The following is a 16330-nucleotide window of genomic DNA, read 5'->3' on the forward strand; positions in this document are numbered from 1 at the left end:
TTTCCTACTGGAGGATAATTACTTCAAATACTATCATGGAGATTTAAGATTCCTTCGATGTGGATATATGTGTTAAAGCTGGTCGATAATCGCCTGAAGTGCTTTTTGAGCACACTGGGCTACTAGTAGCAGACATGGTCCTCTTTTCAGACCGCAGTGTTCTTCGCCTACGCGTTGTTACGGTAAGTTTGCTCCACACAATGGGCCGGACTCAATGTGGAGTGTTATTATCCCAGTTAGTCGTTTCTCCTGCAGCGGCTCCAACTCTGTTCACATCAAGTTAAACAGCCCTTGGGAGGGGGGCGTTTTACTATTGTTTTAAATGTTTATTATATGAAAGGAATAACTGCATTTGATAACGGTGTGATATTATTGTCTCGAGTCTCGCTGTTGTTCCTGGAGAAAGCTGCAAAAATAATTGGAAATCACCAGTTGCAACAGAGGGTTTGGCCATAATGCTGCTTTTTGTTGATATACATTCAGCAGCTGTTCTGCACAGACTTACAATCACGAGTATAACGATGAAGTGCACATAAATTAAACCGTAATCCATTGTCGGAAAACCATTAATCTTTTAGCTGAATATGGGGAATAGTCAACTAAAATAAACAATACGTGTATATTGTGAGATGAGCTTGATTTCAATTTCCAACACCAAAGAAAAAATATATAAATAATCACATGAGTTAGAATTAACCGTATACAAATGATCCAAAAAAGTATCCAAATAGTAGGAAAATTAAGCATTTGCCTCTATCCAGGTTCACTATCCAGGGCGGTGTAATCCTTCAAAACATCCAATATGAATTCATGTATAATATAACGTTGCAGGTTAACAAAGCCATATCATTGAAACCACATAAATCACGGCAAACGCCACTGTGACGATAAGACAACAAATTAATGTGATTTACGATCCAAGAGTCAAAAAAGAAAAGTTCCTCTCCTACTTCTTCCCTCCGAGCCGGTTTTCATCGAAACGTGAAATCAGCTGAAAAGCAGCTGGGCAGCTTGAGCTCAATCTGTCGATAATTTTTTTTGAAACGCACTTTCTCGAAAAAAAATAAAAAGAAGAAACTAAATATATGAATTATGCCTTTGAGGAGAAGCAGTGGACTCCATGCACGCACGGTCGCCGGCGAGAGCGACATTAACAAGCATCACCTCGTTGAGTGGAATAAATCATATATATTTCCTCGCATTATATTAACCCGTGGTTAAAGGTTGCTTTCTGCCATGCGATTGCTTACCTGCGAATCAATTCATCATAAAGCAGCTTCCCTCTCAGTCTCAGTTGCTTTCCAATCTCTAGAATAAATCCTTCACCCTTTGTCTGTAGACAATGCTGTCCTAAACCTGATCTTGCTGTTTTTCAGACATTTCCATATACCAATGGAGACAGTATTCCCGAAAGAGTGGAAGGACTCGCATTCAACTACCAATAAAAAGCCAACAAGGTATCCTTATTCCAGAAGAGAAAAAAATCCCTGGCAATCAATCACCCATTGAAATATACAGGAATTCAGAAACGATAGGCCTGCACACATTTGGAGCTAAGATTTAGATTTTTTTTTTTTTTGGTGGTGTTTCGGAAGCGTTGCGATGACAAATAAAGGCGCTGCCTTAAGATACAAGCATATTTGTTCACGTGATGGTTCTGTTCCACAACCGAGCCTTACCTCACCAATCCATGTTGATAAAGGGTGGCGTTTATTTCCTCATCAGAACCGTGTGAAAATATTCCACTGCCTTTTTCCTTTTCATTACATCTCGCATGCACTTCTGTATTTAAACACACGCATTATAGTATATGTTGTTGTTTAAGGTATTAATAATAAAGTTGTGAACATTCTCCTGCTCCATCAGAGAAATGTTTACAGCATATTACTATATATTATTATTCTATTCTATTTCATTTCTGAGCATTTCATATGTTACAGCAGCTTTGACATTTCGAGCCTTTTTTTGTAGATTTTCTCTACACTTGTTCTTTAAAGACATTTCACAATAAAACGTTCAAAGTGGGCCATAAACGCATCACAGTTAAGTATTTTAGTTAATATTAATATACTTATACTATACTCCCTGTCGATGTCCTATAGTTTAGTCGCCCAGTTACTGCACTGATGTGGGACATGCATTTTTTAAATGATTTATGAAATAAACGACATGTGGAGAGTTTCTTCCAGCTGGGGCTGGATTGTATTCAAATAAATCACATTATCATCTTTTGTTTGTCGTTTCTGTCTTCACACACTGCCCAAAGACAAAGAGTGAGAGAGCCATGTCTTCTCCTGCATTGTTTTCAATATCAATCACATTTAGAACAAAATGGCAGGGTTTGATAACCAATAAATAAATATATTGGAAACAACTACATGGATCGGAAGAGGACGATTTGGAGCCGCAGAGAGCGTCGGCTGGTTCAGGTTATCTTTGCTGAGAAGAAGAAAAAGAAGAAGAAGGGGAGATGTCGGACTGGTAGCGTCGCAGCATATGTTCAGAGGGTAATAAAAGTGAAAGATTTACAGTTTTCGCCCGGCCCCCAACAGCCTCGACCCCTTTCAGGAATTACTGAGAATGATTTACAAGGCGGCAGAACTGTCAGCCTGCCCAAACTTCCACGACTTCATAGAAATAAAAATCAAATCACCCCCCACAAACAATCAAAACAATAGAAACCCACCACTGTCCTCTCAAGCAAAAAGGAAATATAACCTTGTATTCATCTTATGATGAAAACTACTATATACATCATGCCATGCTCAGTTCGTATACTTCGCAATTTATAATTCAACCGCTGTTTTTTTGTTTGTTTTTAATGCATATAGTAGCTTTTTATGGTTGCACTAAAGTGGTATAAATCTGAATAAGACATTGAATAAAGAGTCAGGGGCCCTGTGGAGGGGCCACTCTGAGCTATGTCCGAAAAGAGCATTTATTCAAAGCGAGCAGCCATAAATACATGTCACTGCCCTTTAGTTTTTACCATTTATCCTATCAATCCAGCAAGCTCCACCATTCTACCTTCTGTAATATATGATATGGAAAAGAAGACATGCGTACAGCGACAACCCACAGCATACAACCCTGCTCAGAGCGCACACATCAGAGGCAACAATTCATCAAATATCACGACATTTGATATCGTCATTTACCAAGCTATATGGCAACATGAAAAAATGCTGAAATATTTACCTACCCAAGCATCCATCGGTTAGGATGTGTTGCTAAAGTGCGCGGCTCGGTATCGGATATTATTTTCTTGGGGGATCTCTTCAGTTTTCAAGTCTGATAGAGTCCTTGCGATTAATGACGACGCCGTGTTTCTAGGGGGACGTGCTGCATTAATTATTTAGACAATCACGTGGTCGAGAATAGAGAGCGGAGCGGTATAGTCTCTGGATTATATCTCTGAATGCAGACAGCGCACTTTAATATATCTTAGGGGGTTGTCTGGCTCGGAGAGGCTTCTGCGAAAAACAGCTGGAAATCAAATATGGCCGGATGGAGAGCAACGACGTTGTATTCCTGCACTGGGTGCAGTGTCATTGAAAATGGCACTGCCTTTGGCTCCCATTTATTGCTGTTCAGACATGTAGGTCAGTGTGGCTGCACACTGTACGTGGTAGTAGGCTGCTCTCACCTGCTCATTGCTAAAGGGAACTGTGTTGTGATATATGTTTCATTTAAATCCACGTTCAATAAGAGCATGGCCAGACTCCTGGTGGTATAATATAATATTTAAATGTTTTTAAATAATAAATTAACATGAATATAATATATAAACAGCAATCACTAGTTATCTCAAATAGTTATGTTAGGTAGGTTAGTTTTCCAATAGTGCTAATAGCCCCCCCCCCCTCCCCTCCCCTCCCCTCTTCTCCCCCTCCCCCCACACACGCGCACCCCCCTCCCCCTCTCTCGCTCATCCTCTCTTCAGCATCTATGTGCAGATCATTTATGGCAGGATGGTGGATTGGTACCATCACTTTGTCTCAGCTTCTCTCTGAATCTATATGACACGTGCGTGTATTTTACACGTACACAAAGATATAAACGCCATGTGCACGCCAGTAGGCCCGCGTGCGCTCAGCGGGGATGAGACAGTGGTCACTGGGGATGAAAACACTGCTGAGTGACTGAAGATTGTCTTTCCACATGTCCGTTTATGACCACTTTTGTTTGTATCAGCACTGATGTTGCACTGTGGAGGGTTGGAGGTCAGTGTAGCAGGGGGTCATATTCAATAAAGGCACAGCCATGAAGCACGAGGGGGGTTAATATCAAATATACAGGCCTAGTAGCCTAATTCATATAGCAGTTATGTGTATATACTTCATGATACATTTGGCGTTATCTGGATTTGCCCCTGAACAAGTTGTTATTTCTCAGTTTAAATCAGGCAAGTGTATCTTATGTGTGGTTTTATTCTGCGATAAAGACTGATGTAAAATCACTACTTTGCAATAAAGGCACATCAAAAATCTTCTAAGAACCCAACTGAAGTTTTCATTGAATATCACGGTGGAAAGCTCCATAAGAGCCACGAGGATGCTGGAGCGCAATCGCCCCTTTCGATAAGAGCTCATAAGAGAAAACTAAGACAAACTTATTCTTGAACATGTTTTTTTTAAAGATATTTATGCTCGTTGACAGGAGAAGAGGCTAAATGTGCCCATGCAGCGCACATTTGGTTCATGGGTGTTTTTTTTAAAAAGGTGCTAAATGTCCATATGGCTCCACACGCGTGTTACCACCGAAGAATACCTTTGCCCACCAAACGTGATCCTTTGGAAATTGGCACCAAACGAATGATACTAAATAACCCCATAGAAATTAATTTATTAAATAAAATAAACTTTTGAGCAAAGAGAAACATTATGAAATACCTCAGTGTGTCCGGGAAAATCCATTTCCTTTGGAATCTAAATATTTCTCAAATGGAGAGCTGCTTTTTTTTGTTTTTTTAATCGCGACAAAGTGCTCTCAGCAGTTATTTAAATGCATATTCAGTAGAAATCTTTATTTTTCCGGTATACTTGCATCTCAATGCACATTACAAGGTAAAAAGCATGTACAAAAATAAAACCAAAAGATTGCATATTGACACGGAGAGACAAATGCACAAATCAGAAGCTTTTAAATAGGCCTGCTGTTAAAATACGTGTAAAAACTATATGGAATTAACGCACTGACTTTTTGCTTTGAATGCTTTGGCTTTTGAACTGTGGAAAACTCCTCCAAACCAAAGCGAGCAGGGAGAGAAAATGCTGCTTGTCCGGCGGGTCAGGGGTGTCGGGGTCAGTCCTCGCGGCTGAAATGTGTCCCCTGGATGAACCTGCCACTGGTGCTTTGTCGACCTTCGGTTGAAATACCTCTTCAAGCCTCTCATCGCAAAGGCTTCACAGAGAAGACCTCTTCGTATACTGGGAGAGCTTCTGTGCTTTTTTTTTTTTTTGTTTGTCCGAAGACAATGACGGTATAAAACAAGAAATATCTGTCTTGAAACGTGACGTGAAAGCTCCCCTCGGTTAGCTCGGTGCAAATGGAGAAGGAAAAAAAACAGAAGATTCCCACATTAACTAAAGACTCAAACGTCGCATAAAGCCATGCTAATAATCCACAAAAATTCAAACATATTTTAGATTAATTAAAGTTGAACGAATACTTTAATTAAAACGGTATGTGTGCTATACGAACATGTACATGTTTTTAAACAAATAAATAAGTACGTAAACAAATCATATCAAAATGAAATAAACAATTATACTCCTAAATATTCTGAATTTGATATTATTATTTTTCAGATGAGAAACATCCACTATCAATTTGATGCCATGCAGGAACAAATGATCTTCCATATAGGTCTTTCAATGGCACGAGAGAGCCTGTGAAAATGTACACTGTTTACAAAGATGTCAGGAGAGATTTATAAGGGCACTCCGAATAGTATGCACACAGGAATGTCTTGCGTTTGGGAATAATATTTAGGCTTACAAATTTTCTAAGCTTTATTGTACAAAATAAGTTAAAACATACTAGTCACAAATAAACGTAGAACTGAACGATGCAACGGTTTTTTTTTTTTTTTTTTGCAACTCACGAACGTAGGTTGTGTTTGGCGTGCAAACATTGGTCCTTCAAGTATATATGTATAAATTGTGCATTCAAAGTGAGGTATGAATAGGAAGATAAACTGAAATAACCTTTTTGTGTGCGTGTAATTTGAACCAAGAGCTTTCCTGTTTTGAATAAAGATATTTCAATCTTTGAACCAACGTGAATCCACGTGGGCAGAGCTGCAACACTTTGTCAGCCGAGGTCGGTCATTAAATGTCCTCAGGTGGGTAACGTCCAACAACAAAAAGAAGAAAAGTTTCTTTCGATGCTTTTGTGTCTCTTTGAAGAAATTAAAAACAATGAAGAACTTTCAAACCTCTCACTCTCACAAAGACTGATTGGTTTTCTGACTCTTGAGTCACCACTGCTGGTGGTCTTTGTTAAATAATTTAAAAAAAAGGCTAAAAACAACATCAGTCCATGCAAAAATCAGATGCAACCCCTGTCTTTTTATATGTACAATTTCTAAAGGCGTGGACACCTTCCTCCTCTCTTATAATGATGTGATCTCAGTCTGGTTATCCTTTTGGATGCTTTGCAGATGGCTGGCTGGTGCGGATCTGCCCTTGGTGTTGGGTAGTTTGTGGTCTTTCTTCCATTTCATCCGTCTGTTTTGAAACCAGATTTTAATCTGCCTTTCGGAGAGACAAAGAGTGTGCGCAATCTCAATCCGTCGCCGCCTGGTCAGATACCTGTTAAAATGAAACTCCTTTTCTAGCTCCAAAACCTGCTGCCGGGTGTAAGCTGTTCTGGACCGCTTGGGCTCGGGTCCTGTGTAATCCGGGTTCACTAGGAGAAAGAAAACAAACAGGAGAAAAAGTCACCAAATGTGGCCAATGCAGCATGCAGGGGGGGGGGAGAGAAAAAAAAACAATACAACAAGAGGAGTCTCTCTTTACCCGGGGCGCTCAAACTTTAGGAGCATTCACGTGGAAGCGAGAGCAGAAAATAAGGAGGGATTCCTCACTGAATTTCAGCAGATTTAACCACCATTACATGCCGGTCTATGTGCGTTTTCCGGAGCTTTCGAAGCGCTCACCTAGCGGCCTATTTCCTGAGCTATGAAAATTTATGACTTGTGTAATTGGCGAGGCCTTTCAAAGACTCCCATAAATATTACACTGAATGATTTCTAAAGTACAGGTCCCATAAGAGAAGAAGAAGCTGAAAACCTACCGTTAGTAATGTGGACTTTCTTCATCCAGGGGTAAACTACAGCTGGCTGCTTGGACTGTATCCCATTTTGGCTCTTTGTGTTTTGCTCCTGTCCACAAGTCCGGGGTCCGGCCACTTGGACCGGGGGCCCCGGCTCAGTCTGTGTGCTTAAGGAGCTCGAGCGGCTGGATTTCTCGTGCACATGACCCCGTGGCTGAACTGTGGAGTCCTGCACAGTGTTGCAGCTGAAGGGCTCCTCCGTGTAGTTTGGCCGTGGGTAGATCCCTGGATGCTGAAAGTCTGTGTCCTGCGTTGGACCGAAGTAGTCCGAGCCCTGCTCAGGTATATAGTTATTTTGTGAATATTCCTCGCAGGGAGGAAATTTGGGATCCACATACTTAGAGTTCACCAAATACGAACTCATGGCCATTAATTTCTGAAGGTAGAAAATACTAATTTTTCTCGAGTTGTCTTTTTTTTCCTCCCTCCATAAAGCCCTCCTACTTGGTGTCAACTGAATAAAGTTAGCGAACCATGTGACCAGATCGGCCAATAGAGGTGATGCGGGTCCATAAACGGGTAAACATACAACTAAAAGCACATTTCATTCGACTTAAGATGTACCAAAATTAGATCCCGGTGGTGAAAAAAACTAATAAATACTGCACAGAAAAATCTACTTTTACATTTGGATAATAAAAAGGCATGTTGGAAATAATTTTAAAAAAACACAACAAATTCCAACCCTATATTGAACTTTAAACTGATATAATATGAAGACCCAACACGACTGTATTTTTATCCTCACAGATATAAAACAAATATATCAGTTTCTAAGGACTAACTTGAAGGCATGGTGTTCAACAGAGAAACCAACAAAAGATACAAAAAGCCCCTCGGCATAAAAGCAGCGAATAATGACTGAGGACAAGTGATGGACACTGTCTTTGTCAAGGAGGGGTCATCGAAAAGTTACACGAATCTCATCACTTCATCTGCTCCCATCCCTTTGAAAAAAAAAAACTGTCTCCGGAGCCCATTGGCCGGCAGCAGCAGCCTTTGGGAATCAATAATGTAGAGACACAAGCCACCAAAGGGAAGAAGAACAAGAAGAAGCTACAGCTGGAGTGTGCTGTGGGTTTCTTTGAGTAAATCCATGCGCTATTTCATTCCAACATAAACATAAATTATTTCTCATCATGTTTGTTTTCATGTGAAACACTTTGCGTCAGATTTCCTTTAAGCCTCTAGAGTTTCAATGTGCCCGCAGCGCTTCTCGTGCAGTATACGGTGTTGTCAGATGTTCTCTCATTCATAAACCAACGCTGTCACTGTACAGAGCATCTGAGAGCACGCCAGGCACCAAACGCGTGGTAGTAAGATGGCAAACAGATGGTCTTATTTTTTTGTCGACGTTTTTTCATCGACCATATACTCCCCTAGAATCGAATCTGTGATTGTGGTTTTATCACACAAATTCGGTTCTACAGGGTATATATAGACGACGTCAAGCGACACCACCACCAAACCACATGCACTTTATGGATGAGGCTCGCATGTTATGAGGAATAAGGAATATGCACCACACCCACATGAAGAAAAGGCACTAATACAGGCTACACTTATATAAGTGTCTAATTCTATAAAACTATTTTTCTCTCAGTAAACCAGCCTTTTCTTTCGATTCGATGTGTTTCTTTAAATGTGTTTCTTTGGTACAATCATCTCCTTGAGTTCAGGTCAAAAGCCATGTCAGAGGCAGCTTCTGTAAAAAAAAAAAAAGAAGAAGAAGACTGTATGCCTATAGGATATCCCGGGGCATTCCTGTCAATGTAAGCACCAGATGACAAGCAAGAGACACTGAGAATAATGTCAGTATCTCGGGTCAACCCTGTTTTCTGTGCAGTGGGTCTTCTTCCCTCCATCTTAGCCCAAGTTCATGATTACGAAAAGAAAAACACATTCTTCATATAACGTAAATGACTTTTCACTTTCGTAAGCTGTCACCTCATAATCAAAGATAAGCCGTTGTCAAATAAGGCAGTATCCACTCATCAACATATAACCATTAGGCTACTTTCTGCATAATATAGAACAACTTATCACCATGGCTTTAAAGATGAGACTTGAGGCCACGGAGGTCAAACAAAATCATTTACAAACTTAGCCAAAAGTTTAATTATTTTCGGTCCTGCTGACAGCTCAAAGGGTGCAACAGTTTACCGTCATCCATTAACTAAACCGTAGAGGCAGCTACTGCAAGATATCTTACAAATGAATTCAAGCTGTCAATGATGAAGATGGGCTTGTTATTTTCCTAAAAGAACCGAATCAGCGAAAACAATAAATAAATAATAAAATATAAAATACAAGCACACAAAATCAATATTATACGAATGAAATTAGATAAAAAAATATGTGGCTTATATCAACCATATATAGGTTATAATGTTATGGCACCTCCGTGATGTGTTTTCTTTCAAACAATTAGATATTTATTATTAAATATGTATTACATATTTGAATATTGGGTCAAACGTGACACTGTGTTCACGTGACACATCATTAAAGATTGGGCCAGACCTTCAGCCCTAGTTTTCTGCTTCAATAAGAAGCCTGTAACGTTTCACTCCTTTTTACTGGATGGTGCATGAAGTCGTTTTGTATAATGTAAGGTTTTGGTCACAATTTTAGCTTTATTCATCTTTACAAGTTGAAAGTTGTGATGCAGGCCTTCTAAATGTGGGAATAATACCGAAAAAGTAGGCATGATAAATTAACTTATTTCTACATCTCTTAATACGAAGTAAAGATTATTGTTATATCGGAGACATTACATATTCGTTTCAACCACAGTTAAAAGGCACATTATAACATCTTTAAAAAATCGTTCTTGCACTTCACATTTCAGTATTAGTTAGACAGCCTGACCTGTCTTTCACCTTCCCCTGCTCGTCCTTCAGACGGGTCAAAGCCGAGAATCACAACAAAAGAATGATAAAGTCAGCGTTTTCTGGCAGCTCGCGTTAAACGAAAGGCTAACTAGTTCAGCTGGACGTTTTTTTACTTGTAAGAACAAGGTTTTGCTACTAAAAAACTAAGAGAAGACACGAGGCCTATTTAATCTATTTTTGGGGTGAAGTAAGGGAGCGTTTTTTCAACGATTAAAGAACAAAACAAGCTCACATTTCATGTCAACGTTGTATTAAATATTATTTAACCATTGTTAGGTATAAATGTACAATGATCGAATACATTACTAATGTGAAGGCCCGCATAAGAAAAGCAGTAAGGCCTACAGTAAAAAAAAAGCAGCTGCCACATAATGTGAAAATAAAAAATTACAAATCGTATATAATAAGATTTTTTTTTTTTAAAATGCTATTGTCCTTCAAATTATTTCCCACTGGAATCTTAAAAAACTTTGGTGACAACAGGTTGATCTCTCCGCCTCGAAGTGAATACGAATCCCAAAGCTATCCAATAACTACATAATATGTCAGTGAGTCAGACCAACAACATGGATAACACCATCCGAAAAAAGCATCGATTGAGTCTTAAGAGGTTTAAACCCAAACCAAGGTCAGTAATGAGATTAAAACACGATTTCCTCCCAGCACTAACTATCATGGTTGTCTGAGCGCGCACTGCTGCGGCTTTAGAGGCAGGAAACTGCACAGAGCATATGCGCGTGACATCACACGCCCATACCACGAGCATAATGATAAAACACAGCTTACCACAGAGACGGTAGCACATGGCACACCGCGGAACAAATACATCCATGTTTTAAAGGAAAAAAGTGCCTGGTACGAGCTCCCATCCAATTCCAGCTCCAATCCAACCCATCTGCACGCTCTTTCTAATACACAATGAGAATTATATTTTGGCTTGTCAAGTCCCGGGCCATAAAACAAACTTTAATGGCATCACGTGTTTCCTCACAGCCACTCACAACACTGCGCAGGCCCATAAATAATCCTCAAAGTTGCACTTACTCAATAACGGCGATTACACTGATGTGCACTGAGGAAAAGTCGTGAAGGGAGGAAGCTGGGAGGATGTAGATTAACCGCCATGATAGAAATGAGAACAGAGGTGTACTGCGACAACAAAAAAAGAAGAAATACTTTCTTTTTTATTGTAGCTATTTGCGGGCCTATAAGTCACTTGTGCAATTCTTGAACAAACAACAAAGACTGATAACTGGGTATCTGACTATTAATTTAATTGATCGTATGACCTATTCTCCACTTATTTAAGTGAAGAATGTCATGTTGTATTGCTCTTTTACTGGAAAGGCCTGATTTGACCGTTTTACTGAAGCCTCTTGACCTCAAAAGTGTTAACAAAAACCTGCATGTTGATGTGCTCAAGTACATTTTTCTCCCAAGTGAAGCTGACACAATACGTCTGATGTCATTCATTCTTCCAGGCCAATCAAAGAGTGCAGAGCCGTGTTGCTCCTCCTCTCCTCTCCCTCGTGCCCTGCAGCCTGCAGAAGGGCTGATGGTGTCGAGGTTTGGACGGCTGCCACTGTGGGGCAGGTATGATAAATGGAGGGGCATCAAATCAGAGGCTTGTCACTTTTTACATGCATGGCCTCATAAAAAGTTATTTCCCTGACGATAATTGTAGGGTAAACCCGGTATATGACCATGTGTTCGAGCTGCACTCCCATATTTCCTGCTGGTAGTTGGCTCTATATGCTTTCTGTGGTTTAATGGCTTGCGTGCAGTTTTATGCATATCAATTAAGTCATTTATTTACAGTTCCATCAACTTTTTTAAAGACCGTTTCCTTCATCATCATTACCATCACGAGGAGGATGCACACACACACTGTCTTGATGCTCAATGACCTGTGAAAGTGCTAAAATAGTTTCATCTACTCAAGTGGTCTCTGGTTACAAAGCATCTACTGTACTGTCTAATAAACTAATGGCAATAAACAAGTGGTTTGCTGTAATTCACTTGGTGGCTTTGTTGAGACAAATACAAATCCTACACAGCACCACATGCAGCATCAAAGCAGCATATTTCTGCTAATGCGGATCTTCTTCATGGCCCAAACAAGGCACATTTACTGACATACAAATCTCCAAAACCACTTTCAAAACATGAACCACATCACGTGACCAGGTGTCTGGTCCAATCACTGTGCACAGGAACCTGCTCTCAAGAGACTGCTGAATGGGCGCAGAGAGGCTGACTGTTGGGCAACAGCGCCTTCTGCTGGCATTTTCACGGCTTCCCCCTTTTTCAACTGCAAAACATTCAATTTAAAAAGTAAGTTTACCTAATCATATAGTTTGTCAGATGTGCAAGAACGAGGAAGTAATTGCACTTTCCAAATGCAAATTAGTTTATTCCAATCGTCGTCTCCTCAAACAAGTTGGCTAAAGCAACTTCATTCAATACTTTTATTTAATTCAATTCTTGAAACAAATTTAATTTAATTTGGTACAATTAATATCAAATTGTCCTTCATTTTCTAAATATATGGATGTCGAATAGGAAACGAGTGCCAAGCAAATAGGGATACGATATGCTGCCTGTAGTTATTACTTATGAAGCAAGTAAAAACAAATAAACTTGCACCTCATGATGACGGTTTTAAATATATTTCTTTCTAGTGCAAAACCAAAAACTTAAACATTTTTTTTTAAAAGTAATACAAAAACAGCTATTGTACTCTTTATCTTTCATGCAGCTTGATAAAACGAAGCATTTGTTTTCACACAATAATCCCAAAGAATGTAATATTGAACTCCGTGTCCAGGGGGATTTAAATAAGGGTGAAAAGGGAAAACCACATCCATTCATGGAAACAAACTGCTATTGTTTAAATGTGAGCTTTCGGTCAGACATTGTCCTAACATGTATATAACAAACTCCGAAATGATGTAAGCTATATGCACATTGTCAAATTGGAAAACACAGAGTGAACCCTGTCTAATGTGCAGGCTTCTACTTGTGCTCTTCTTCCAGGGTCCATTTTGCCGCATTGCAGTAGGGCTGTAAATAGTTTCGCAGCTGCCTGTCAGCCAACAGTGAAATAGTGTCTTTGTTCACGTTGGCCCCATCTCCAGGCAGCTGAAGACCGCTATGAAAACTCTACTTCTTCTACCAGGCTTGCATTTGTGAAATAGGAAAGCAGATTTGTTCTGTGTCGCATTTCTAGCAAGTGAACAAGCATGAAATATGTCACATGAATGAAGATTTTCTGGTAGCTAAATATATGCAAAATGATAGAGCTTTGGCTTCATAGACAGAGGAAAATGCCTTTTTTTAAAGGCTTGTTGATGGGCAATAAGCTACTTCTAACTGAAAACGAAATGTGCAATGTTTGGTTCCATAAGCTTTTTTTCTAAGTCCGAGGACTGCACTCAGTGATGAGCATCAACACATACTGGCACATCATCATCACTGGCCTTACACACGAGCTGTATTTATGCAGAATAATATTGAATTATAACGTGTGAAAACATTTCAAGGAAACATTTAATAATCCAGGTGTTTATTTCTTAAAATATTGCTCTTTGATTCGTGCAGCATAACAGAAGTATAGACTCACACCTTTATAACACCTTTACCCACATTTTCTGCATTTACAGTTGATTAAAAAAAAAAATTCAAACATGTGAAACAAGCAAATAGCATGAGATATCCATTACCCTGCTGCTAATTCACATGAATAATGACACCGGAAGCTGTCAAACTTCCCATGCAGACAGACACATGAGCGTTAATAAAGCCCATTATCACACAGAAGGCTTACCTATAGCCGGGAGGTAATCCATGTTTATTCTCAGAGGTTTACCTACGGAGCATTTCGATAAGGCAGTGAAGAGCCAGTGCTGCTGTGAAGAGGTCAGATGTGTAGAAAGTTGAAACGCTCCTCGTGTCATCCTGGAGAATGAGCAACGCAGTGACGCCAAATATGTGCTGATCAGACGTTTATGAAACGAATGCAATTTTTTAAGAAAGCCGACCGTGGCGTATCGGTTGGAGCGCCATTGACGCCGAATGCAGTGGGGAAAAATCGCCTGGGAAATCAGGAAAAGAGCCATGAAGACGTTTGGCTCTCACACATGACCAGTGGCGTCCAATGACAGGCGATGGAGGCACATAAAAAAGTCTATTACCAAGCTGTAAATTGTCCTCTCACAAAAAGGAATTTCGACTGCAGCAGCTCTCACCATCTTTGTGCATAATAGCAGAAGCCCCTCCACGTCCTCTGAAGACAAACAAGCTCCCCCACCCGTGCTTTTTGGTTCTAACACTCAACCAGAAAATATTGTATCATTAAGTGCAAAAGAGCAATTAGACTAGTTTTAGCTTCATCATAATACACATTCGTTCATTAAAAATGTTTACAAAAATGCAATAGTATGCTAAACTAATCCCTTTTATTTGGACATATGGAAAAATCGTGTTGACGCAATGTTTGATTTGCTCAGGATGAAGAATTTGATATATACATATATTTAAAATGAGTGTGATTGTGTGCATTAAAAGACTATCAAGTGTATTTATTTTCTTTTACTTTTTCTGTTTTTTTCAGTTAGCGGCCTATATTCACCAAATGTGAACACAATTCACGTTATAGAACCAGCTGTCTTATTAGGCCCATACTTACAACTGATATATTGGTTTACAAATTAAGAAAAAAGAAATGGAAATTAAAAGTATCAAAAATGGTTTATCACATTGGCCTTATGGTGGTGGTTCAATTATTGTTCTAGACGACGAAATATGTTTTGAATTGTGTGGGCTAAACATTAAAACGTCCCAACGCGTCCACGTGCACAATTCTGCAGCAAAATATAATTTATTTCATGTCAGTCTTGTTCTTCTGGTGGAACGCCGGACTACTGTGCGTGTTAGGGGGCGCGATTTAAGCTATATGGCTCGGCTTCTAGTTTCCTTTGTGTGTGTGTGTGTGTGTGTGTGTGTGTGTGTGTGTGTGTGTGTGTGAGTGTGTGTGTGTGTGTGTACCTGTGTGTGTGTACCTGTGTGTGTGTGTGTTTGTTGTGTACGTGTGCGTAGTGCGCGCGTGTGTGTGTGTGTGTGGCAAGAGATCAGGATGTGTTGCATGACTTAACTTACGATATGACTCAGACATTATTGTAACTCTAGTCCCGTGTAGTCATTCGGGAAAAGGTCAGTCAGATCTGGATTACCATCGCTTTAGTTTCGGGGCAGAGATACAGGACTCATTCTGGTTCCTGCTGGTAAGAGAGTCGCCTCGGTGCTGGAGGACCAACGTACACTAAATGAATGAATGATGGAGAGCCACAGACATATCTAGCTCCCTCACATCGGCCATTTCCTTTGATTAGGGAAAACAAATGGTGTCTGCCACAGGTCCATTAGATAGCCCGAATAAGAGCTGTGCACATCAAATAGTTAAACATGCACATACACGCCCGTGTAGTTAGTTAGTTGGTAGTTAGATATTCTTTATTTGGTGTAATTCTACGTCAGCATTAGACTCCACTGCTTTAGCTTTAAACTCCTGATTGATAGACCTATTGGAGAAAAGGAACTATACAGACATGGGGTCATCATGGATGGTGATGTTGAGGTGGTGAGCTGTACACACAACTGCAACATTGTGAGACACATAAAGATGTGTCAGCCACGTCTCACATGTAGCAGGTCTGCAGGCTGCATATTAGTCTTTGCTTTCTTCCGGTTTTCTCACAGTATTCCAACGGTTTAAGAAGTCCTTTCATACCAGTTATAGGTTATTAAGAAAGCATCCAAGCAAATCGTCCAGCTCAGTGAATTCGTTATAGGGGAGTTGAAATTGAAACCTCATATACGGCTTGTTTTTAATTAAGAAATATTTAAATAAAAAACCTGATTGTTCAGAAAGCGTTTTTAAAAAAAAAGTGTGATACGTGTTTAAAGAGAGATGTTCAGGTTAGGTTATGCTAATGTGACGTTATTCACTAAATATATGGTTGATTTTGATTACCGAACACATAGGCCTTATTTCATATTCATATGAACCCAAATATGCAGAGGCGGTTGCATGTTTACAC

At 39.8% G+C, this 16330-nt stretch overlaps 1 protein-coding gene across 3 annotated transcripts; it reads right to left on the reverse strand.

Annotated features, from left to right (window-relative positions):
• Positions 1–5016: 5016 nt before the first annotated feature.
• hoxd4a (homeobox D4a) lies at positions 5017–11117 on the reverse strand. 3 transcript variants are annotated; one of them, XM_034562312.1, is made up of 3 exons: positions 11019–11117; positions 7300–7612; positions 5017–6912 (listed from the first exon to the last, which is right to left on the reverse strand). In XM_034562312.1, the coding sequence occupies exons 1-3, from the start codon at positions 11058–11060 to the stop codon at positions 6617–6619; spliced, it is 651 nt and encodes a 216-aa protein (XP_034418203.1). In that variant the 5' UTR covers positions 11061–11117; the 3' UTR covers positions 5017–6616. The 3 variants fall into 3 exon arrangements, with proteins under 3 accessions (XP_034418203.1, XP_034418204.1, XP_034418202.1); XM_034562313.1 differs by lacking the exon at positions 11019–11117 and having other exon boundaries at positions 5017–6731; positions 6816–6912; positions 7300–8691; XM_034562311.1 differs by lacking the exon at positions 11019–11117 and having other exon boundaries at positions 7300–8691.
• Positions 11118–16330: the final 5213 nt, after the last annotated feature.

This window comes from Cyclopterus lumpus, chromosome 21 (genome assembly GCF_009769545.1).
Source record: "Cyclopterus lumpus isolate fCycLum1 chromosome 21, fCycLum1.pri, whole genome shotgun sequence".
Classification (NCBI taxonomy): Eukaryota; Metazoa; Chordata; class Actinopteri; order Perciformes; family Cyclopteridae; genus Cyclopterus; species Cyclopterus lumpus.